Source organism: Carassius gibelio, chromosome A2 (assembly GCF_023724105.1).
Source record: "Carassius gibelio isolate Cgi1373 ecotype wild population from Czech Republic chromosome A2, carGib1.2-hapl.c, whole genome shotgun sequence".
Classification (NCBI taxonomy): domain Eukaryota; kingdom Metazoa; phylum Chordata; class Actinopteri; order Cypriniformes; family Cyprinidae; genus Carassius; species Carassius gibelio.
In genome coordinates this window covers 13,542,758-13,568,812 of record NC_068372.1, presented here as the reverse complement: position 1 = coordinate 13,568,812, position 26,055 = coordinate 13,542,758, and the positions used below count along the sequence as shown (strand labels likewise).

The 26,055-nt window shown below is 42.6% G+C and overlaps 1 protein-coding gene and 1 long non-coding RNA gene across 2 annotated transcripts in view; one reads left to right on the top strand and one right to left on the bottom strand.

Moving 5' to 3' along the window:
- Positions 1-26,055, top strand: part of LOC128027162 (netrin-G1-like) — a 69,164-nt gene that overhangs the window by 22,397 nt on the left and 20,712 nt on the right. The window contains exon 3 of the mRNA XM_052614481.1: positions 5,033-5,676. Within this exon, the coding sequence (XP_052470441.1) occupies positions 5,033-5,676 (644 nt within the window). The remainder of the gene's footprint in view (positions 1-5,032; positions 5,677-26,055) is intronic.
- LOC128027174 (uncharacterized) lies at positions 16,484-18,625 on the bottom strand. Its single transcript, XR_008186643.1, has 3 exons — positions 18,452-18,625; positions 17,854-17,970; positions 16,484-17,003 (listed from the first exon to the last, which is right to left on the bottom strand). It is a non-coding gene; the product is annotated as an uncharacterized LOC128027174 (long non-coding RNA).

The following is a 26,055-nucleotide window of genomic DNA, read 5'->3' as shown; positions in this document are numbered from 1 at the left end:
TCATATAAGGAGTTCCACTCTATGTTCCGCTCTTGTCTACGTCATTAGATCCACAATCCTAAAAAAACAGCCGAAACTTGTACCAACCAAGTAAGATTTTCGGCACAGAAATTCTAAGTCATTCTTCTAAATTATTTTTTAATTATTACTTTGGCCATGTTTAGCATGAGAATCCATCTCTTTAACACTGTGAGTGTGAACAACTCTGTAACACTGTGGATACACGAAACACCATTGTACCCCCTGAAATAACTGAATTGTGTGTAGTAAAATATTGATACTCCTGCTTTGTAAATTCCACAAGGAGCATATCATGTATTTGTCTAGAAAGGAAACAAGAGAGATTAATAAAGACAAGTAATCAGACATGATGTTGAAGCCAGACTTCCTCAGGCATTCCCTTGATCTGAGCCTAAACCGCGAATCCCACAACATCTTCTGTGTTAGAGTACTCTAATATTTCATTGAAAAGCCTTTTCTTTTTTTGGGTTTCAATGCATTATATCACATGAAACAGTTTGGTCCTTAAAAACTCAGTCTAGGCTGCAGGCAGTAATTTGGTGCATGGAATGAATGGGAAATTTAGAGGCTTTAGTGTGTGATCTGGGGTGCAATTTTCAAACATTTGTCACATCAGCTGATTTGTGCAGCAGCTTGGGCCTATTCATCAGGCCCTGCTGTCACTGGACAATGAATTTATCTTCCTCATCCACATACTCTGGTTCAGAAAGCATCAACAGAGGCTCCGCTTGTCAGACTCACAGCCTTCATGTCTACCTCTGCTGTTGTTCTTTTCAGTCACTGCATTCTTTATGATGTATCATTATTAGACAAATTCACAATAACAGGATTATTTTAATAGCTTAATTAAGTCTTCTAGCCCAGTTGAATTTTAGCAAAACTTGATACTTTTTTTTATTTATTTATTTATTTTTTTTTTTTCAGGATACTGATGAATAAAAAGTTCAAATTAACAGCACTGATTAAAAAAAAGATATAATATAATATAAATTTGTTTAATGCATCCTTGCAGAATTAAATTATTTTTTTCCTTAAAAAAAACAATCTTAATGTCCTCCAAACTTTTGAATGGTGGTGTATATTTTAATGTATTAATTATTTGATTATCTTTTCATTTAAGATATTGTTGCTATGATGACCAACAAAATCTTTTGATGTAAGAATCAAAATATTGATCAAAGTACATTTTGATGAAAATCTTAAGTTGTTAACATCATTCAAAAGAATTTAGATTCATTAATGGTTTATTGTGAGGATTACAAAAGATATTGTTGATATTCGCAGTGCCATCGAGAAAGAACTTAATGGTACAGTAATGCATATACTTAATTGAAGGCTTGTGTCAGTGGCCAAATTATAAAAAATGTGTTTGTGATATTATGTAACATACAACCCCTGGCAGAAAGTATGGAATCACCCCTCTCAGAAGATGTTCATTCAAATGTTTAATTGTGTAGAGAAAAAAACAATCACATATATGCCACAAAACAATTTTCACTCAACAAAATAATATTCTGCCTGTATAAAACACTTAAAAAAAACAACAAAGAAAGATAACTATAGTCAATTACAACTGTTTTTACAGCTCAAACAGAGGAAAGAAATATGGAATCACACAAATCTGAGGAAAATTATATGGAATCACCAAATAAAAACACTACTAGTACTTTGTTGCACGCATGGATTTGACTAATGACAAACAGTATACTTCATCAATCTGTCTCCAGCTTTGTCTTATTGCAGTTGCCAGATCAGCTTTGCAGGTTGGAGCCTTGTCGTGGACCATTTTCTTTAATTTCCACCACAGATTTTCAATTGGATTGAGGTCCGGACTATTTGCAGGCCATGCCATTGACATTATAGGTCTTTCCTGTAGAAATGTTTTCACAGATTTTGCCCTATGGCACGATGCATTATCATCCTGAAAAATGATGCTACCATCACCAAACATCCTTTCAATTGATGGAATAAGAAAAGTGTCCAAAATCTCAATATAAACTTGTGCTTTTATAGAAGATGTAATGACTGTCATCTCTCCCGTACCTTTACCTGACATACAACCCCATATCATTAATGATTGTGGAAATTTGCATGTTTTCTTCAGGCAGTTGTCTCCATAAATTCATTGGAATGGCACCAAACAAAGTTCCAGATTCATCACTGAATAGAACTCTCATCCAGTCATCCACAGTCCAAGATTGTCTTTCTTTAGCCCACTGAAACCTTGTTTTTTTTTCCGTTTAGATGTTAATGATGGTTTTTGTTTGGCTTTTCTGTATGTAAATCCCATTTCTTTTAGGCGATTTCTTACAGTCCGGTCACAGACATGAACTTTGTTCCTCATTTGTTTTGTTGAGCATTTTCTGTTTTCAAGGCATATTGCTTTACGTTTTCTGTCTTGGCGCTTTGATGTCTTTCTTGGTCTACCAATACGCTTCCCTTTTACAACCTTTCCATTTGATTTGTACTTGGTCCAGATTTTAGACACAGCTGACTGGGAACAACCAACATCTTTTGCAACATTCTGTGAAGATTTACCTTCTTTGAGAAGTTTGATAATCCTGAGCCATGAGTTATGTCAATCATCTTGGTTCAACACATCACTAATGTGTGCAAGCACTCTTTTTTAACTGCAGACTAATTAGCAATTGTAATCAGATACAGGTGTTTGTTTTAGAAATGCAAAGTGCATGGTGATTCCATATAATTTTCCTCAGATTTGTGTGATTCCATATTTTTTTCCTCTGTTTGATCTGTAAAAACAGTTGTAATTGACTATAGTTATCTTTCTTTGTTGTTTTTTTTAAGTGTTTTATACAGCCAGAATATTGTTTTGTTGAGTGAAAATTGTTTTGTGGCATATATGTGCTTGGTTTTTTCTCTACACAATTAAAAATTCGAATGAACATTTTCTGAGAGGGGTGATTTTATACTTTTTGCCAGGGGTTGTATATATTATTCTATCAATTCTGTACCATCTTTCATCTTAAGTTTAACATTTGCTACCTGTTTTTCTGCTCTGGGTCAGATGGAGTAATAATACTGAATGTTTTCACTGGAGCTCACAAATACTCAATTAACACAGACTTGTATGATGTCAAACTAACATCCTCGTTCAAACCACTGACCCGCTCACAGAGACAATATTGGATTGCCCCTTTAGCTTCATGAGGCAGGACCTCATTAGTGACCAGTCTAACATGACCTTTATGTTGAAGGGTCTGTGATGCACACTTCTATGGTGGCAGTCTCATCAACAGGGATTAATAGAGAGCAGCTTTGGAAATTACTGCAGTGTGGTGCTGCTGATGGAGATGTCAGCTATTATAGTGAGCACCACTACACTGTCTTTCCTCTTCTAACAGAGACCACACGTGGAATGAGATATAATCTACATTGATTTTTCAGTGGCCACCTTCAACAGTGGTCACTCTATCCCCAAGTGTTAACGGGAGAGAGTGTATTGATCGTGATAAGGCAGCTGCTTTTGGTCAAAGAGCCACTGCAGGAGAATCCAGTGGAAGGTCTGGTCCTCTTTGACATATTAAGCCTCTCAGTTTTGGCTTGTGTCAGTGTTGTATTGTGGTTGAGGGAGAAATCAATTATAGTGTGTGCAGGTGGTAATTCACTCCTCTACTTTAGATCATTTAGAAACATGTAGACTTAAAATAGTTAAGCTATAAATGACCCTTATCTTCCTCATGTTGTTCCAAATCCATACATATTCTCAACGGGACACACTTGATAAATGACAGTTTACAGTGAGCAGGAACAACAAACAAAAAGAGAGAGAGAGAGAGAGAGAGAGAGAATCCGTAAATATTGCTCATGGCTGTGTTAGATCTTGAATTTAAGAACAAGCTCGATTTTCATTTTAAGAGTGAATTTTAATTCAGTTTATTAAAATTCTGCATTCTGTTTGCTTTAGACAACCACAGGAGGAAAATGGGAAAAGAAAATTCACACTTTTTTTATGTAAAATTTGAAGATTGAAATCTACTGCTACTATGAAGTGTTTTTGTATAACAAGAATGTAGGCAAAGGTAGTATTTTGCACTTTATGGAAACTATGGGTTTGGAGGGGCATGAATACCAGTAAATGAATTTTCCTTTAAAGTAGATGTGTTTATTCTGCCCAAATGAAATGGTCTTTGCTCAGCACAGCATCTAAGATCCAATCTCCCTGTGAACATTCCTGGACCAAACAAACAAGGGAAATACATTTTGATCCAACAACGCAGAGCACATAATTAATTTGATGAGAGGAAGCATCACAATCTGTCAGTTCTTCCACTGACAGCAGCGATGGGGATAAAATTATTCCACAAACAGGGCTAAATATTTTGTCCCAAGAGCCTTTAGATATTATGCATCTTTGTAACTGCATTCCGCCGCTGTTTGTGCCTGAAACAAAACAAGATTTATGGCAATTGCAGACGATCAAACATGTATACAAGATGGAAATGAATGGGCGTCTCCTCAAAGTTCATGGCTGATTGTCATTTGTGCTATGGCTCAGAGATGTGCAGAATTTTAATGAGAAAGTTGATCTGAAACACAGTGGCTCGGCGGTGCAGGGCAGACACAGACGCATGAAAAATGCATGGAGCTCTGTGTGTACCTCCAGCTTCACTCATCGAAATTCCACTCCCATTCCAACTGGCCAACAAGCAAGAATATCAATTATATTAGCAATTTGGGTGGTAGTGAACAAGCGGGTAACCGTTGAGCAGCTCTCATGATGCACACCGCTCTGAATGCAGGCGATTGCCATTCAGCGTGCCATATTCAGCAGTCACCTCAGGAAAACATCCAACTTAACTGCTTTAATGGAGGCTGAAGTATTTTCACAAGAATGTATTCATTAACATACTGATTCATGTGGAGAATCAAACGTCTCGGTGTAGGTTTCCTAAGTTCACCTCAAATGAGTGCCACTGTCTAATGGGAAACCTGTTAATATTAGCGTACTGCATAATTAACACATCCGGTCTCTCTGTTTGTGTTTCAGGAAAACCCATACATGTGTAATAACGAGTGTGACGCTGATACCGAAGAGCTGGCCCACCCACCCGAGCTCATGTTTGACTCTGAGGGACGAAACCCAACCACGTTCTGGCAGTCGACCTCCTGGAAGAAATACCCGAAGCCCCTTCAGGTCAACATCACGTTGTCCTGGAACAAAACAATAGAACTCACAGATGACATTGTCCTCACCTTTGAGTCTGGCCGACCCGAGCAATTAGTCTTGGAGAAGTCGCTGGATTATGGTCGTACGTGGCAGCCATACCAGTTTTACGCATCTGACTGTTTGGATGCCTTTACAATGGAGCCAAAAGCAGTACATCAGCTGACCCCAAGCACAATGCTAGAAATCATCTGCACTGAGGCCTATTCAACGGGCTATGTGTGGAAGTACGATAAGACTGTACGCTTCGAGATCAAAGACCGCTTCGCCCTTCTTGCTGGTCCGAGACTGCACAACATGGCTTCTCTGTATGGGCAGCTGGATACCACCAAGAATCTTAGGGATTTCTTCACCCTTACTGACCTTCGCATTAGACTTCTACGGCCTGCTACTGGAGCCACAATGGTGGATGAGAACAATCTTTCTAGATACTTCTATGCCATTTCGGACATTAAAGTGCAGGGCAGGTAAGTTAATTAATTTACATAACACACCTATCATTGGGTTTTATTAAGTACTTTTGCTTAATTACTTCTAAAAGTAAAAATGCTAAATGAAAACATCACTATATAAATAAAATGCTAATCAAATGTCCATTAAAAACAAATATGCGTTTGAGGTGGATTAATTACTTAATACAGGCTCACTGGAAGAATGTGCCTTACTTATACATACAATTCACTGCAATGTATTTATGATAACAGGGGCAAATTCTTAAAGGGGGGGGGGGGGGGGGGGGGGGGGGTGAAATGCTCGTTTTCACTCAATATCCTGTTAATCTTGAGTACCTATAGAGTAGTACTGCATCCTTCATAACTTCAAAAAGTCTTTTATATTCATAAGAGAAAGATAGCCTGTACCGATTTTTCCCGGAAAAACACGACCAGCTGGAGGCGTGACGTGTGGGCGGAGCTAAAGAATCACGAGCGCCAGTAGGCTTTTGCGTTGAGAGCATCCAAAACAAACCATGGCTAACAGTCAGATTCAGCGTATATTTATGATCCAGAATCAGATCCAGAGGCTGAAATTTAACAAGAGCAGCATCAGCAACGAAGTCTCTATGTGGTATGTACTGAAACTGTACATATTTGCTTAGCGGTTTTGGAAAATGACTAAGTTCCACTTTGTCGTCTTTTTTTTTTTTTTTTTTTAAGCTGTACATGTGGAAAGTGCAGTTTGATGACAACATCGCATGTTGTTTACTTGATGTGCTTACGCGCCGATAGCTAAGTTAACAAAACAGAGATATTTGAAGCAGTTTTACTTGTGAAGTTTGATGACAACATCGCATGTTGTTTACTTGATGTGCTTATGCGTCGATTGCTAAGTTAACAACACAGAGATATTTGAAGCAGTTTTACTCACTACGTGTGGTTCCAACACACGATCGTGACTCTTTTTCATTGGGACTGCATTATCCTTAAGAAATAAACGATGTGCAAATCCGGCGTCAAACTGGGCTTTGTTTGTAAAACAAGCATCTTCGAAATGCAGGGAACAAACAAAAACATTTGCACAACTCCGTTGATGCTCTGTAAAAATAAACTCCATCCACTGGTCCCTTAATGCTGTTTTTTTTTTTTTGGTAATCTGTGCAGGGTTGTCTTGCCCTGGCAACCAAAAACACACTTCTTTTGTGACTTTTCGCGACGCTCTCGCTCTGATCAGTGAATGTCTGTGCTCAGCCTCTCTCTGCTCTGCTATACGGGAGCGCACGCTCTTCTGGCAGACGTGCCCTCAGGACCCATATAAGGAAATTCCTCTCCATCTAACGTCACAAAGAGCCATACTCTAAAAAAACTTTTCGAAACTTGTGACAAACCGGAAGGAGTATTTTTGGAACAAAAATACTCCTTCAAACGTACAACTTAATTTTTGAAACTTTGTCCATGTTTAGCATGGGAATCCAACTCTTTAACAGTGTAAAAAACTCAGTATGCATGAAATAGCATTTTACCCCCCCCCCCCCCCCCTTTAAGTATTAATTTCATGCAGTTTCTTGAAGAATATTATGCTATGATCTCAAAATAATTTTACATGATTTGCATGATTTTACATCAGTTAAAGTGCACCTGTTATGCCATTTTTAAGGTCGCTTATATTGTTTTATGAGTCATTTAATACAGGTTTACATGCAAGGTAAAAAAAACACAAGTTTTCTCAAAAAATATAATAAATCTTACCCAACTTCTAAATGATTCCCAAATGACTCGTGAAAGCAGTTCAAAGTATCAGTTTCTCTAAACCCCTCCTTTCTGTGAGCCTCACTGCTGTGATTGATCAGATGGCGCAGAAACGGTTTAACTGGCTGATCGACAAGAGACTGATTCACAAGCGTTTCAGTGGTAATTGTCAAGTGTTAAAAAGTTTGTGGTAATAATAAGATGTGATCAAACAAATTTACTCTCACAGCATAGTATACAGCGTCTTCTCGACATGATGTTAACCACACAGAAATTTTACTGTTTGTGGGCAGGCAACTTGGTGACATAGAACGTGTGCAGATATTATGCAAATGTATTACTTTGTGACATTATTAGCAGACACTTTTTAATAGACAATAACTTTATTTATCGTGCACTGTTAGTTTCACAACTTTGCAGATAGTTTATATTCACATACAGCTACATGACACATGATCATTCGCCTTAACGTTTGTGTAACATAACTAGCTCCATATGTATGGCTTTTCTGAAATATGTAAACTTGCAAGGTAGCTCACCTGGTACAGCATTGTACTGTACTTGTAGGGCACAATCATGATAAAAAAAAATGTAAAAAAAATAAAAATAAGTCGTCGCGTGTGGCGACCCATACTCAGATTTTGTGCTCTGCATTTAACCCATCCAAGTGCACACACACACACCGAGCAGTGGGCAGCCATATTGCTCCAGTGCCCAGGGAGTACTTGGTCTTGATATTGAAGGTGGAAGACAGCGCTTCACTCCCCCCACAACAATGCTTGCCAGATCTGAGACTCAAACCCACAACCCTCAGGTTATAAGTCAGACTCAACTGCTAACTGCCCCAACTGCTTTGATAAAAGAACTAAAAGACTTGTAGAAGCAAGATAAAAGATTAAATTATTGGCAAGTTTAATGCATGCCCCTTACCAAAAAGTAGTATTCTTCAAGTTTATTTTATTAATTATACTTAAGTAAAGTTCAAGTTTATTTTAAGTGTATTTTATGTAGCATGTATACAAATATCAGTGTTCTAGTAGTATACTTGTAAGTGTACAATAAGTCAATACTCATTGGGATGAAATTGGCCCATTTTCTAGTATATAAAAGTATACTTTTAAGTATACTTTAAGCATAACAGTAGCAAACTTTGAGTACACAACTAGTTTACCTCTATGTTTATAGTTTGTAACTGGGATTATACTAAAAGTGAACTTATAGGTTTAATGATAGTTAACTAATTAAATACTTTGTACACTTTGAAGTTGTCGGGTCTCGGGGCTAATCACCTGCCTTTTTTGTGTGTGTGTTTGGGTCTCTTGTCAGCTCACCGCGTCTACCTGATCGAGTTTTCCCCGCCCTCCTTGTTTCAGTGTTGTGAACCCTAATTACTCACCACCTGTTTTCTATGTTCCTCTAATTTTATCCCCTTATCAGTCCCCGTGTTTCTCTGTCTATTGTCAGACTGTTGTTACTCGTACCAATAGCTCCGATCTTCTAGTTATTCTTGGCACTCACCTTTGTCGTGTCTTGTCCTCAGGCTCCAGTGTGTTTAGCTGTTTTCTCTGCCCCCTGTTCCCCAGCGCAGAGCTCTTGGAAGCTTCAGTGTCATCCCTCCGGTCTCAGTGGTCGTACAAATAACTGTGGAACGTTACTCATCGGTTTGATTCATCTGCTTCGACTATTCTCCCAGTCACTACGAGTAATCCTGTGAACGTGACTCATCTGATCTGCCTCCTCTGCTTTAAATAAAGCCTTGCGTAAACCCGCATCTGAATCCTGCCCATTTTCTCCTGACAGAACAGTCTGACCAGATCATGGATTCAGCGGGATCTGATCCACTCCGCTCGGCTCTCGTGCAGCAGGGAGTTTTGTTAGGACAGCATGCCACCCAGCTCAACACCACCGCGCAGGATGTGGACGCTCTCAGTGCCCGAGTCTCCGAGCTCCTCACACGGGTGGACGACCTTCAACGAGAGGCAACAAACCGGGGGTCCGTTCTTCACACCGGTATGGCCCACGAGTCCGAACCTCATGCCAACAATCCGCCGGTCTATGATGGCGATCCTAACGCCTGTCAAGCGTTTCTCTCCCAGTGCTCGCTGGTGTTTTCTCTGCAGCCCCGGCGTTACGCAAATGAGGAAGCCAAGGTAGCGTACGTCCTTACACTTCTTTCGGGCCGTGCCCGCGAATGGGGAATTGCCGTATGGAGATCGCGGGCTCCCTGTTGTGCTACCTTCACTGATTTTAGTCGAGAGATGGCAAAGTTATTTGATCGCTCAGCTCAGGGAGACGAGGCGGCGGCCCAGTTGTCGCGTTTGACTCAGGGGAGGAGCTCTGTCACGGATTACGCCATCCAGTTCCAGACTTTAGCGGCGGCGTGTGGCTGGAATGAGAGCGCGCTGCGCGCTCGTTTTCTTGAGGGGTTGGATTTTCAAATTTCTGATGAACTCGCGGCCATAGAGCTCCCGCGGGAATTGGATAATCTCATTAATCTCGCGCTCCGTATTGAGGGCCGTCTCAGCCGCCGCCGCAAACAACGGCAAGCGCCCGCCCCGTGGCGCCACCTAGAGTCCTCTTCAGCCAGTTCAGCCAGTTCTGCCGGCCGACAGCCCTCGGAGGAGGAGCCCATGCAGTTGGGTCGTTTACGGCTTACACCACAACAGAAGCAGGAGCGTCTGTCATCGGGGGCGTGTCTATACTGCGGCAGGGGAGGACACTTCGCCCTTCACTGTCCGTTAAAAGCCAGGGTCCACCAGTGAGGCGGAGAGTCCTGGTGGGCACGGTTCTTAATTCAAGCTCTCCCGCAGCACGGACTCAGCTGCCGTTCCAACTCTCTTTCCAGAGTCGGTCTCACACTGGGCTCGCCCTTGTGGATTCAGGGGCTGAGGGGAACTTCCTCGATGCTGCTTCTGCTCAACGTTGGAAAATACCGCTTATTCCTCTGGTTAGTCCCGTATCAGCATGGTCTTTAGCTGGCCGTCCCCTCACCACCATCACTCACATCACCCCCAAGATAAGCCTTCATATTGCTGATAGCCATAGCGAGCTGATTGAACTGTTTATTATTGATTCCCCTAAGGCTCCTTTAATCCTGGGGCATCCGTGGTTACATAAACACAACCCACACATTGACTGGGTCAACAATGCCGTTTTAGCCTGGAGTCAGTCTTGTCACGTGTCATGTTTGGGTGCTGTTTTTCCTCCTGTCTCTGTGTCTTGTGTTCCTCAGGAGGATCCCTCTGACCTGTCCGGTGTCCCCGCGGAGTACCATGATCTTCGGGCGGTCTTCAGTAAGGCCCGGGCCACCTCGCTACCCCCGCATCGCCCCTACGACTGTGCCATTGATCTTCTCCCGGGCGCTTCTCCGCCTAAGGGTCGGTTATACTCCCTTTCGGGTCCTGAGAGAGAGGCCATGGACAAGTATATACGTGAGTCACTCCAAGCTGGGCTCATCCGCCATTCCTCCTCTCCCGCTGGTGCAGGTTTTTTCTTTGTTCAGAAGAAGGACGGCTCCCTGCGCCCCTGTATTGATTACAGAGGTTTGAATGACATTACTATTAAGAACAGGTACCCCCTACCTTTAATGTCTTCTGCTTTTGAATTATTACAGGGAGCTCGGGTCTTCACCAAGTTAGACCTGCGCAACGCCTACCACTTGGTGCGCATTCGGGAGGGGGATGAGTGGAAGACGGCATTTAACACCCCTTCGGGACACTACGAGTACTTGGTTCTTCCGTTTGGTCTTACCAATGCTCCAGCCGTTTTCCAGGGACTCGTCAATAGCGTGTTGGGTGACATGATCAATCAATTTGTCTTCGTGTATTTGGATGATATCTTGATTTTCTCCTCTTCTCTCCAATTACACACCCAGCATGTCAGACGGGTTCTCCAGCGGTTGTTAGAGAATCAGTTGTTTGTCAAGGCGGAGAAGTGCGAATTCCACGCTGAGTCTGTTACGTTCCTTGGCCACATTATTTCTACGGAGGGGATCAAGCCAGATCCCGCTAAGATTGAAGCTGTTGCCCAGTGGCCGGTTCCTGACTCCCGGAAGGCTCTGCAGCGATTCCTGGGTTTCGCCAACTTCTACCGGCGATTCATCAGAAATTTTGGTCAGATTGCTGCACCGCTCACAGCCCTAACTTCAACTAAGGTGTCCTTCAGATGGAACCGGGAAGCGCAGGTAGCCTTTGACATTTTAAAGTCCCGTTTTGTCTCTGCACCTGTTCTGTTGGTTCCAGATCCTGAGGCCCAGTTCATTGTTGAGGTTGATGCTTCGGACGTCGGGGTTGGCGCAGTTCTATCTCAGCGTTCCCTCCACGATGGGAAGCTCCACCCTTGTGCATTCTTCTCTCGTCGTCTCAGCCCTGCAGAACGTAACTATGACATCGGCAATAGAGAACTGTTGGCGGTACGATTGGCTTTGGGTGAGTGGCGTCACTGGTTGGAGGGGTCAGTGCAGCCCTTCTTGGTCTGGACGGATCACAAGAACCTGGAATACATCCGTTCAGCCAAGAGGCTGAGCTCGCGCCAGGCCCGTTGGGCACTCTTCTTTGCCAGGTTCAACTTCACCCTCTCGTACCGGCCGGGATCTAAGAACACCAAACCCGATGCCCTCTCTCGTCTGTTCGGTGCTCCGGGGGGGGAGGTTGCGGCCGAGGCCATCCTTCCTGAGGGGGTGGTGGTCGGGGCTCTTTCATGGGGTATCGAGCAGCGAGTTGAGGAGGCCGGTCGAGGGGTGCAAGTGCCAGGGGAGTGTCCGGCGGGCAGGTTGCCGGTGCCGGCTGCGCTGCGCTCTGAGGTCCTTGAGTGGGGTCACTCATCCAGGTTAGTCTGCCATCCAGGGATTCGGAGGACGTTGTCTGCCATCCGACAGCGTTTCTGGTGGCCTACTATGGCCGCAGATGTTAGACAGTTTGTGTTGGCCTGCCCCACATGTGCCCAAAGTAAGCCGGTCAATCGCCCTCCTGATGGTCTGCTAAACCCTCTCCCTATCCCTTCCCGCCCTTGGTCACACATTGCCCTTGATTTCGTCTCAGGGCTTCCTCCGTCGAAGGGTAACACTGTTGTTCTCACAGTGGTGGATCGCTTTTCCAAAGCGGTTCACTTCATCCCCCTGCCCAAGCTGCCCTCCGCCCGGGAGACCGCCCAACTGGTGGTGGACCACGTCTTCCGTCTCCATGGGTTTCCGGTGGATGTGGTTTCTGATAGGGGTCCCCAGTTTGTCTCCCGGTTCTGGAGGGAATTTTGTAGACAGATTGGGGCCTCTGCTAGTCTGTCTTCAGGTTTTCATCCCCAGACCAATGGGCAGTGTGAGCGGGCCAACCAGGATCTAGGAAGAATGCTCCGCTGTCTAGCGTCCAACAATCCGAGTTCCTGGTGCCAGCAGCTCTCCTGGGCAGAGTACGCTCATAACACGCTTCCGGTGGCCGCGTCAGGTATGTCCCCCTTTGAGTGTTCTGTTGGTTATAACCCACCTCTGTTCCCGTCACAGGAACCCGACGCAGCGGTTCCATCCGCCCTGGCTTTCGTCCAGCGCTGCCGTCGCACCTGGGAGAAAGTCAGGAGGATTCTGGTCCAAGCCTCTGGCCGAACCAAGACCGCAGCTGATCGTCGCCGGTCCTCTCCTCCTGCCTATGTGTGTGGTCAGCGGGTTTGGCTTTCTACCAAGGATCTGCCTCTCCGGGCGCCTTCTCGTAAGCTGGCACCCAGATTCATTGGGCCATTCCGCATCACCAAGGTGGTTAGTCCGGTGGCGATCAGGCTCAAGCTCCCTCCCACTTTTGGTCGGGTTCATCCGGTGTTTCATGTTTCCAGGGTCAAGCCGGTGTTCTCTTCCCCCCTTAATCCTGCTTGTAGTCGGCCCACCCCCCCGCCCCCTCGTCTTGTGGATGGATCTCCTACCTATACGGTTAAGAGATTACTCGATGAGCGGCGCCGCGGCAGGGGGTTTCAGTATCTTGTGGACTGGGAGGGGTATGGTCCAGAGGAGAGGTGCTGGGTGCCGTCCCGGGACATTCTGGACCGCTCGTTGATTGAGGACTTCCGGCGGCATCGAGGTAGGCCCCTTCCTAGAGCGTCAGGTGACGCTCCTGGGAGGGGGGGTACTGTCGGGTCTCGGGGCTAATCACCTGCCTTTTTTGTGTGTGTGTTTGGGTCTCTTGTCAGCTCACCGCGTCTACCTGTTCGAGTTTTCCCCGCCCTCCTTGTTTCAGTGTTGTGAACCCTAATTACTCACCACCTGTTTTCTATGTTCCTCTAATTTTATCCCCTTATCAGTCCCCGTGTTTCTCTGTCTATTGTCAGACTGTTGTTACTCGTACCAATAGCTCCGATCTTCTAGTTATTCTTGGCACTCACCTTTGTCGTGTCTTGTCCTCAGGCTCCAGTGTGTTTAGCTGTTTTCTCTGCCCCCTGTTCCCCAGCGCAGAGCTCTTGGAAGCTTCAGTGTCATCCCTCCGGTCTCAGTGGTCGTACAAATAACTGTGGAACGTTACTCATCGGTTTGATTCATCTGCTTCGACTATTCTCCCAGTCACTACGAGTAATCCTGTGAACGTGACTCATCTGATCTGCCTCCTCTGCTTTAAATAAAGCCTTGCGTAAACCCGCATCTGAATCCTGCCCATTTTCTCCTGACAGAAGTATGGTCTCAGTAAGCTTCTAGTTTAGCAGTCTTATACTCCAAGTTATACAAGTTATAAGTTATACTGCACTTATAAGTTTTCTTCAAGTGAACTTTACATAATTTAAGCATACCACTATGTCTCTATTTAGGTTTTAATTTGTATATATTTTGTTACATGAATATCTGAACATACAAAACATCAAACAAAATAACAGGGTATCTGCTTTGAAACAAATATATTTTATTCTAGTTTCATGCATTCTTTTTTTAAACACTTTAATGTGGGTACGTTTCATAAAAAAATAAAGAAATAACATTTTGAACAAAAAAGTTGAAAAAAGACTGATAATCAAAATGTAGATGGAGTTGATCAACACCCCAAAGCTTGACTGTAATTATAACCTCTTCATCGATCGACATTTTATTCCATAACATTACAGTTTTGGTGCTGTTTTATGTCACATGATTATATCTTAGTATCTGTTGTTTCTTCTTCTTCTTCACCTGTTTTTTTTATTTTGTTTTTTATTTTTTGGAAATTCTGTACAGAAGATGTGTACTAGTGACCTCTACCGTAAAACAATGAAAACATAGATTCTAGGAGCACAAGTATAGTTCATATATAAGTATACTTAAATGTCATTTTAAGTGTATTTCTGAGAAGTACATAAAGCACATTTCTGATAAGTACATAAAAAGTAAACTAAAAGCATACTTTCCTATTTATTTATTTTTTGTTTAAAAGAAGCATACTAATAGCACACTTGAATGAACTTCTTTATCGTAAGGGGCAGCCCTAGCCCACCTTTTGCAGGAATCCATATGCGTAGTGTCAAATGACAGAATAGGCTTAATGAGTGACGACTCATATTTTTCTCTAAAATTAGAAGTTAAGCTGGATGGAGGGACATTGCAATGTGCAATAAATAATAAAATGGACATCAAAGGTCTCATTTAGATGGTATAAAAAAGCAGAAAGTGCAGCATGACTTCACAATGTCTTCTCAAGTCAAATTATGGCACAACAGAAACATAAACACAGAAGCTGCTCTCCAAATTGGGCCGGAATGGCTCATAAGCAGTAGGTTTATGTGAGAATAACTTGGTTCATAATGACACATTTGATAGGTCCCCTGGGAATCTAAATGCACAGCTCTAAATTAAGATTCAAAGGACTGCAGTGGTAGATTAGGGCAATTACATAGTGAGCTAATTGGAAAGAGATTAATCTACTAATTTAGACCATTTATTGCTGATTAAATAATAACCACTGGGGACACATCACCATGCAAGTGTTCCTGTTGGGCAACATTAATATGACTTTGCATCTGGGGGTATTTTATATACAGGTGCATTTCAATAAATTAATAGTGTCATGGAAAAGTTAATTCAACTCAAATGGTTAAATTCGTGTATCAAATAAATTCAATGCACATAGACTGAAGTTTTTTAAGTCTTTGGTTCTTGCAGTTGAGATGATTAAATTACTACACAAGACCAATAAAAAAATATTTGTAGTGAATTATTGCCCCTTTGGAATGTATGTTCATTTACTGTACATGCACTCTAAAAATGGCTGGGTTAAAAATAACCCAATTGGCAACCCAGCACTGGGTAAATATTGGACAGAACACGTGCTGGGTTAAAGTAACCCATCATGCTGGTTTACACATTTTAACCCAGCATGCTCGGTTATTTAGAAAACCCAAGTTAAGAGTCATTTTTACCATTTGTGGGTTTGCGTTTTTATGATTCTGGGTTATTCTTGCTGGGTTATTCTCATAATTTCACTTTTGCTTAACAAAGCAATCATGGATTAATAAATAATGAAGAATACAGGTTATTTAGACTGTTAAAAAATATTTTTAATGCCATCTGATATTCAAAAATGTGTACCAATGACAAACAACATGGAATTTTCCCTTTTTTTGTTTCCAGCAAATGCAAAAAAAATAAAATAAAATAAAAATCACAGAATTACAGTTGCAATAAATAAGAAAATTATTTCTAAATGACCTGTCTAGCTGTTTAACTATTACATTTTGACATGTTTAGCTATTTAAATACACAGTGAAATGACATTGACAATAAACATTCTTTAAATTTAAATGTAAAATAATTTAAAGATGTCCTTAAATTTATATCAAGTATATAAAGACTCCTATGTAGGTAGATGTGCACTGCTTAGGGCAGTTCAACATATATAGTTCACCCAAAAATGAAAATTCAAAGATCTACTGTACACCTGAGAGCAGTGTACTCTGCTTTAGAGCCTGTCAACGGAAGGACAATTTTCAAAAGGAATTGCAAATTATGTTTTCAATTGCGTTTTCCACATGTGACAAAATCCAAACACAATTGCAAATCTTGAACAAAAACACTTTCAGAAACAACGAACAAAAATTACCTTTTCAGTTTTCATGAATGCACAGTGACTGCCAAATTTCAAATGGCAGTACTAATAAGCCTCTCATATTGATCAAATACTGCATCATAGCAGCTTTACAGTATTAAATAGGAAAATAGTGTGTAATAATGCAAAGGGACAACAGTAAACACTCAGTTTTCAGTTAAAGTCAGTTCATCACTGATTCAGTGATGTATCGTCCCTCTGTGCGATCAAGTCGATGATAAGGCTTGATATTAATTGTCCCCAACTAAGGAAAACCAAGGAGCCAAAACTCCATCGGTGACAGAATGGAGAAAAAAAACCTTGGGAGAAACCAGGCTCAGTAGGGGGCCAGTTCTCCTCTGACCAGACGAAACCAGTAGTTCAATTCCAGACTGCAGCAAAGTCAGATTGTGCAGAAGAATCATCTGTTTCCTGTGGTCTTGTCCTGGTGGTCCTCTGAGACAAGGTCTTTACAGGGGATCTGTATCTGGGGCTCTAGTTGTCCTGGTCTCTGCTGTCTTTCAGGGATGTAGAGGTCCTTTCTAGGTGCTGATCCACCATCTGGTCTGGATACGTACTGGATCCGGGTGACTGCAGTGACCCTCTGATCTGGATACAGACTGGATCTGGTGGCCACGGTGACCTCAGAATAAGAGAGAAACAGACTAATGTTAGCATAGATGCAACATAAGAACAAGTACATGAGGTGTTACTAATTACCATGTCTGTTTTTTCACTGTGTTGCACGTTACCTGCCAAAACTCAAAGGGAATCACAATTACTTTAGCAATTTACTTTAGCCTCACATGGAAAACTGTCAATTTTTGCCAGAGGTGGGACCATACTATGGAGAGTGTTTGTATTGGGAGGTGATGTCACTAAAAAACAATTGTGCCAAATGCTTTAAACAATGGAGGTTAAGGCACTACTAAAGGCTGCTGCCACTCGAGAGATGCGTGTTAAAGAACAGACAGTGCAACCCGGATCTCCCTATATCCTTGGCACCTCACACAATAAATAATTCTGTCATTTTTACCCCAAATGCAACTACTATCCCCTGCTAACAGTTAGAGCCACATGGTACTATTGTTCAATATTCACTATTAACCAAATGCTTTTCACCTGAGGTATAAAATATAGGGTAAGATGCAAATAGGTAAATAAGTGTAGAACGGCAATGTTGTTTTGCTGACGTGCATCAGAGTGCAAACAGTGAGAGATTTGGGGTAAAAACTACAGAATATATCCCAATAAAAAACATGCCCCATAGTATAGTCCCACGCTTGACACAAATTGACAGTTTTCTGTGTAAAGCATCTGTAATTCAAATGCTTTTCAATTGCGTTTGGACTATGTCACAATGTATGCGTCCACATGTGGAAAAATGCAATTAAATATACAATTTGCAATTTATTTGGAAAATAGTCCATAATATCCTTACCTGTCCATTGATTATGATCAATTCCTGAGAGATCTGCTGGCATTTTTAAATCGCCATGACAATTGGATGGGGTTTTGTGGACTCTGCTCGGTTAACGAATTCCATGTTTGTTCCAACCTTTAAAATAAAGTAAAAAAAAAAATATATATACAAATTGTTATATCTAAGCAGAATATGATATAGTCATTGGCTGAAAGGTGTGCTTTCAAACTGTCTAATCAATGGGATGTTCCAGTTATTATAAAGCACAGTTTTATGTTAATATGCTGGCTATATCAAACACACACAGTCACTGGCACAGATAAAGGAGATCACACTGCATGCGCGCACACAGACATTTCTATGACAAGTCACGCAGGTATTGGGTTACTCCGCAGCTCTAAAACAGTCCATATATAAACACTTATAGATGTACCAAAGTGATAAGGACAAGTCAAAAACACGAGCTGGAAAATTGGTATATGATGTTTACGCTGCTAAATTAGGTACATTCTGAACACAAAGTTCATATATGTGCGTTTAAGTTACGTGAGGGTTAACGTTAGTTGATTATAACAGACAAGCAATTATGTAAAATGTATAATAAACACGAACTTACCGTTAGACGCATCAATAAGACTGCACTCGACGAGTTATTCTCTCACAAATGTATCCATGTGCTTTTCTGACAGGAAAAAACACATTTTGAATTATAATTTGTATGTAAAAAGACTTCATAAACCACAAAAGCATCAAAACACCTCACTAACGCGGCCTAAGTCAATCGCTGTGCGTGCGCCACTTTGAAATGCCCTGAGACGTCAATTCTTTTCCGGAAAATTGTTCGAGAATTTACTGAACCGGTTTATTTGAACTGGATCGTCGGTTCTTTTAGACCTGCAGTCCGACTATATTGTACGTAATTTCTATGATTTACATGTCGATATGGACAACTGTAGGCATTTACATTAGAGCAGAATCGTACTCACTTTTTGAACTCATTTGACTCACTTAAATGTTAAATTCGCTTTTCAGTGTCAGAAACGACTTTTTCCTCTATTTTCACAGGTATTCGCATATTTCAGCCATCCATCACTGTCTGAAACTTAATAAAACTATTAATCTGTCGTCTCACGATTATGCGAGTCACGTAACGTAGGTTGGCCGTTTGAGGTACGTTAAACAGTTCATCATTTAATGTAAATAATGTTGGCCTGTAGACGTTTAACAGTATTGTTGCCACAAAAAAAGTTATAATTCTGCCAATTTAAAATAATTATTAATGAAAACATTTCAAAACTTACCTTAAAACAGTTGAAAGCCATGGCTTTGCCCCGTTGTTCTTCCAAAATGACAGTTGGGGAGCGATTTAAACATCTTCAAGGCGCGTTAAATAACCCAGCGCTGACCTGAAACAACCCAGCGATGCAACCCAGCAGGTTTAACCCAACACGTGGTAAATTGAAACTACCCAAAAGTGTTTAAAAAGAAATAAAATAACCCAACAAAATGACCCAACAGACTCAACCCAGCCGTTTTTAGAGTGTGTACTCAATACTTGGTAGGGGCTCCTTTTGCTTCAATTACTGCCTCAATTCAGTGTGGGATGGAGGTGATCCGTTTGTGGCTCTGCTGAAGTGGTATGGAAGCCCAGGTTTCTTTGATAGTGGTCTTCAGCTCATCTGCATTTTTTTGGTCTCTTGTTTCTCATTTTCCTCTTGACAGTACCCCATAGATTCTGGGGTTCAGGTCTGGTGAGTTTGCTGGCCAGTCAAGCACACCAACACCATGGTCATTTAACCAACTTTTGGTGCTTTTGGCAGTGTGGGCACATGCCAGATCCTGGAAAATGAAATCAGCATCTTCAAAAAGCTGGTCAGCAGAAGGCAGCATGAAGTGGTCCAAAATTTCTTGGTAAACCGATGCAGTGAATTTGGTTTTCAAAAAACACAATGAACCAATGCCATAGGGCTGTCAACGAATATTCTAAATTCAAATATGTATTCGAATAGTTTTTAAAAAATGAATTTCGAAGGTGAAAATTAATATTCGAATAAAAAAAAATGTGGAAAAAAAGGCCCACGGTAGTAGAGGCGTGGTTGTCTGCTTTGCGAGTGGGTGCGCTAGCACGCCTGAGGGTTCAGGAACAGGTCACAGGAGTCGCACTGTCTGGCACAGCATCACTGCTGAAAGTTGACGCGTCTTCATGGAAGATGGCAGCAAGTGCAGAGCCCAACTCAACCGCAACAGAGAAAATGAGGTAAAATTGTTGACCCGCGAGATAAAGTTGTATGCAAGCTATTTAAGATACAGTTAGCATACCATTCGACGACTAGCAACATGAGGTCACATCTCAAAAATGTGCACCCAAATGAGCAGAGGCATAATTATGAGGAATTCCAGCTAAACAGTCACGTCTTGACACTTAACGTTTCTTTGCATCGCCCTCCACAAGCTCTTTGTCTGCAACATGACAAGAGGCCATAACGGATAAAATAATTTTGTTCATTTGTAAGGACATGAGACCGATCAGTATCGCGGATGGGGCACGCTTCAGGGAGTTCTGTCAAGCAATGGATCCGAGGTTTGATTATTTATCGTTTCATGTCAAGGAAAAGTTCCATGTTTACCACAGCTCGCTCAGAGCATTCAATGTCAGTTCTATATGCTGTAAAACTTCAATAAATATTAATAATATTTGTTTCAATCACTGAATGAAGCCTGCTATATTTGGGACAGCAGTCGTGACCTTAAATTGCTTGCACAAAAATTTGTTTGTTCATTTAAACCATTATGCACAGAGAACGTGAGGGTGAGAGAGCATGAGGTATGCAGTCTTGGCCATTAGTTGATTTCCCTGTTTTTGTGTAGGTAATACGTTGTCATATATGTTTAAACTTAAATAGACTATCTATAAAAGTTTATGTCTCTTTGTATTATTTTGGCCTGTTATTGACGTAATGCGCGTCATTGACAACATGCACAACCAGATGTTCGAATAGTTCGAATATTCGTGTATTTTTTTAGAGGGAATATTTGAACATCATTTTTGAGCAATTTTGACAGCCCTACAATGCATGCAGATTACATTGCACCCCAAATCATCCCAGAATGTGGAAACTTAACACTGGACTTCAAGCTACTTGGGCTATTAGCTTCTCCACCCTTCCTTCAGACTTTAGGATCTTGGTTTCCAAATGAAATACAAAACTTGCTCTCATCTGAAAAGAGGACTTTGGACCACTGAGCAACTGTCCAGTTCTTCTCCTTAGCCCAGATAAGACACCTCTGATGTTGTCTGTGGTTCAGGAGTGGCTTAACAAGAGGAATATGACAACTGTAGCCAGATTCCTTGACATGTCCTTGACCCTGACCCCAGCCTCAGTCCGTTCCTTGTGAAGTTCACTCAAATTCTTGAATCGATTTTGCTTGACAATCCTCATAAGGTTATGGTTCTTTCGGTTGGTTGCGCATCTTTTTCTTCCACACATTTTCCTTCCACTCATCATTCTGCATGCTTGGATACAACACTCTGTAAGCAGCCAGCTTCTTTGGCAATGAATGTTTGTCTTACCCTCCTTGTGAAGGGTGTCAATAATTGTCTTCTGGACAACTGTCAGATCAGCAGTCTTCCCCGTGTATCTTGGTGAACCAAACTGAGAGACCATTTTGAAGGCTTATGAAATTTTGCAGGTGTTTTGAGTTAATTAGCTGATTGGCATGTCACCATATTGTAATTTGTTGATATGAATTGGTGGGTTTTTGTTAAATGCACAATTTGATTTCAAAAACTTTTCCATGACATTCTAATTTATTGAGATGCACCTGTAGATGGTGGTGCATGGTTTGTGATCCATCATATTGTACTCCTTTAGAATTTAGAACACACATTTCCATTTGCAGACCCATTGCAAAATATTTATATTTATTATACTGTATAGTTCAAAGGAAGTTTTTTCTTATTTTCTTTCTGCACATGGGCCATCACTGAGCCATAAACAAACAAAATAAGAAAACAGAAAATGTTTGACATTTGGCAAATTGTTTCACCTGATGCAGAGTTTCACTGTAGTGACAACAACACAATATTACAAAAACCTTTGAAAGGATAGTTGATTCAATAACAAAAATAATTTGTGCAATTAATAGCAGGGTAATAAATGCATTGTCAACTTTGAGCAGGCAATAAATTATAAATATGTTTGTGTAAAAAGACATTGAACTTGCATGAACTAACATGAGTTTGTCAGAACCCCACACGTTCACTTTTGGAAATGAAAATAGAGCAAAAGGGAGATAATTAGAGGTAACCTTATGTCTTAATGAAGGCAGTGGGGCTGCTGTTGTTTGGCTTTGATGTGTTGAGAGTCTGTAAGAAGGAGGAGGTGTGGAAGGTGCAGTCCTTGATGTTGGGAAGGACCTCCACCTATAGTCTCCTTATGAACTACAGCTTCCACACAGTCTAGACCAAATTATCCTCACACAAAGTTTTAGATTCATTAAAAGCTACAATTGATTCATCACACTTCAAAAATACTGCTTTCTGTTTAAAAAAAAAAAAAAAACTAAAATTTTAATGATTCAATTAATTTAATGGCACCTTCCTTCTATGATAAAAGAATTAAATTCTTTGATCTTCTCTTTAAACAACATAAGGAGGAATAATTCATATTGTTTATAATGTGCAAAATTATCTTTTCAAATGTAGAAAAACTATTTAAGGTAATAGAAAGAAAAGAAAAGTGATTCAGGAAACAACTTTGTTTACAATTAGAGTGTTAAATCTGAGGACTCTCGCTTCTTTGCAGTCACCATATTTTGCCATTTATTAGTTCCTGAGGCAAATCAGAGGTGAATACAGGTACATCCAATATCTTCTCCTGCCTGTGGGTTTTCAATTCAATTTAATCCCCAAAATCTCTGACACAGAGAAGAATATTATAGAGGTCGTTTGACCAGGTTTGTGTAGTTATTCACTTGAATTGGGTTATTAGTGTTGAAGGAAGCGATGCTTCACAAGTCTCCAGCACACAAAAGAGCTCAAAAAAAACATTAAAATAGTGCAGGTATGATTCCTAAAAAGATCTGCATCTTCATGGTAATGTTATTCTGAAAGTTAATTAGACATTGACAATCTAATGATAGATAGATTAACTAAACAAGATAAGATTGTTATGTGTACAAAACCCTGAGAATGAGAAATGTAAATGTGATTACACAAGAAAACAAATAAAGTTGAACATACAGTAAATCCATCTTTATCCACATACATACAGTATACTTGTCAGACACAGACGAGGACACAGAGGATTCAGTGATAAGGTAGTTTAATGTGAATCAGAGGTTTCAGACACAGGTGAATCTTGACACGTGGATAGAACGGTGACAACACAACTTCCCTTATGGTGAACGGTGATCCAGATGGTGCTCAGATGAAGACGATGGGGACAGGAAGACTGACGAGGATGAAGAGGGTTCAAGAGTTCAGGCAGGTTTAATAATGGCGTTCAGGCAAGTGAGGAGATCGGTGCAAGACCAGACGATGAGTGATGGTGACTGATGGCTTTATATGTGGTTCTGGTGATGATGCACAGGAGTTCAGAATTCGGGTGATTGGGGACGAGTGGGTGTGGCGTAAGTGTCCGATTCCGGGAGTCCTCGACGAGCGTCCGCTTGCTCCTTATGCCTCCGCACTGCCCGCTGGAGATGCACGTGAGCCGAGTCCCAGACCCTCTCGCTCTGTCGGAACCAGTGATCTACCGCTGGGACCTGCGAGGGCTCACCTGACCATGGGAAGAGCGGAGGTTGGTATCCAAGGACACATTGGAAGGGGGTGAGCCCGGTGGTAGATTGCTGGAGGGAGTTCTGAGCGTATTCGGCCCAGGGTAGGTACTGGCTCCAACAGTCCTGGTTACGGTGGCAGTAAATCCTCAGGAACCTCCCCAGCTCCTGAATCTTACGCTCCGTCTGGCCGTTGGTCTGAGGATGGTATCCCGAGGAGAGACTGACGGACACCCCTAGAAGACGGAAGAAAGCTGACCAGACTCTAGAGATGAATTGGGGGCATCTGTCGGAGACGATATCTTCTGGGATGCCAAAGTGACGGAAGACGTTGTGGAATAGTGCCTCTGCCGCTTCGAACGCAGTGGGGAGTCCTTTGAGAGGGATGAGTTTACATGATTTTGAAAACCTGTCGACCACTACCAGTACACAGGTGTAGCCTTGAGAGAGAGGGAGGTCAGTCATGAAATCAATGCCGATATGGGTCCATGGACGTTCAGGAATGGGCAGAGGCACCAGTTTACCTTCCGGGAGTCTTCTAGGGGTGTCTGCTATGGCGCAGACGGAGCATCCTTTGAGGTAGCGGACCGTATCCAGAGCCATTGATGGCCACCAGTAACGCTGTTGTAGGAGCGAGAGGGTCCGCCTCCTGCCTGGGTGTCCAGAGCCCGGAGAGGTGTGAGCGAAGTCCAGGAGGGTAATCCGATGTTGAGGGGGGACGAAGAGTTTCCCTTCTGGACCTCCCGGCGGAGTGGGTGTTGAAGGTTTTCCTGTGCAATCAGATGATCAATACTCCACTGGATAGGACTAACTATCATGGCTGGAGGGAGGATTGGTTCTGGAGATTCGGGTTCGGGATCTGCTTGATGAAGACGGGAGAGGGCTGCTCCGACCCCGGTGGATGAGGCGTCCACTTCCACGATGAACTGGTGGCTGGGATCAGGGTGGATGAGGATTGGAGCGGTCTTGAAGGCTTGTTTGAGCAGGTGGAAAGCTTCAGTGGCCTCGGGGTTCCAGGACAGAGACTTGGGCCGGTTCCGGAGGAGAGAAGTTAGAGGGGAGCTGAGTAAACTGTAGTCCTTGATGAATCTTCGATAAAAGTTGGCAAAGCCCAGGAAGCGTTGAAGTTCTTTTATGGAGCCGGGTTGAGGCCAGTGTGTGATGGCGTCCACCTTCCCCTGGTCCATCTTCACGCCACATGGGTCGATGATGTAACCTAGGAACTGGACTGAGGGCGTATGGAACTCACATTTTTCGGATTTGAGGTAAAGGTGGTGTTCCCGGAGTTTTCGGAGTACGAGGATGACATGATGGATATGTTCTTGCTTGGATGTGGAGTAGATGAGGATGTCGTCGATGTAGACAATTACGAACTTGTTAAGGTAATCTCTGAAGACTTCATTCATGTAGTTTTGGAAGACGGATGGACTGTTGGATAACCAATGCGGCATGACCCGTTATTCATAGTGCACGGAAGGAGTGATGAAAGCGGTCTTCCATTCGTCCCCCTTCCGGATGCGGATTAGGTTGTAGGCACTCCTCAAGTCCAGTTTCGTGAAGATCCTGGCTCCGCGTAGTTGTTCCAACGCCGCTGGGACCAGGGGAAGAGGATAACTGAATTTGACGGTTTTTGAATTGAGGTGGCGATAATCGATGCACGGCCTTAAGCCTCCGTCCTTCTTGGCCACGAAGAAGAAGCTGGAAGCGGCAGGGGAAGCAGATGGTCGGATGAACTCCTGAGCGAGGGCTTCCTGTATATACTCCTCCATGGCCTTCTGCTCCGGGATGGACAGGGGATAGATTCGTCCTTTAGGAAGGGTTGCTCCAGGCAGGAGGTCAATGGCGCAGTCCCATGGCCTATGAGGTGGTAGCTTCGTTGCCAACCGCTTACTGAACACATCCTGGAACGCCCGATATTCAGGAGGGATGATATGATCCATCTTCGTGTCGGGGCTCTCCACTGATGTGGACTGGACCGGTAGGGAAGACTTCCTTAAGTGAGGACTGACCTTGGGGATTTTAGCTGGAGGAGTGATGCAGGTATGATGGCAGGACATTCCCCATTTCAGGATCTCGCCAGTGGGCCAATGGATGTGAGGTTGGTGGAGGTTAAGCCAGGGGCGTCCCAGGATGATGTCTGCGGTGGATTCCTCCAGCACCATGAACGTGATGTCTTCTTCGTGCAGGAGTCCCACGCGGAGGATGATTGTGGAGGAGAAATAATGGACACGACCTTTGCCCAGCGGCTTTCCCTGTATGGTGGTTACTTTGAGTTCGACAGGGCTTCGGTGATGTTTGGCGTTGAGACGAGTTAAGGTTTGCCGGTTGATGAAGTTCCCCGCCGAACCGGAGTCGATGAGGGCTTGTACTGAAACAGAAGAGCAAAGGTGTCTTAGAGTAACCCAGGTCTTAGTTAGATGAGCAGTTTGAGGAGGTATATGG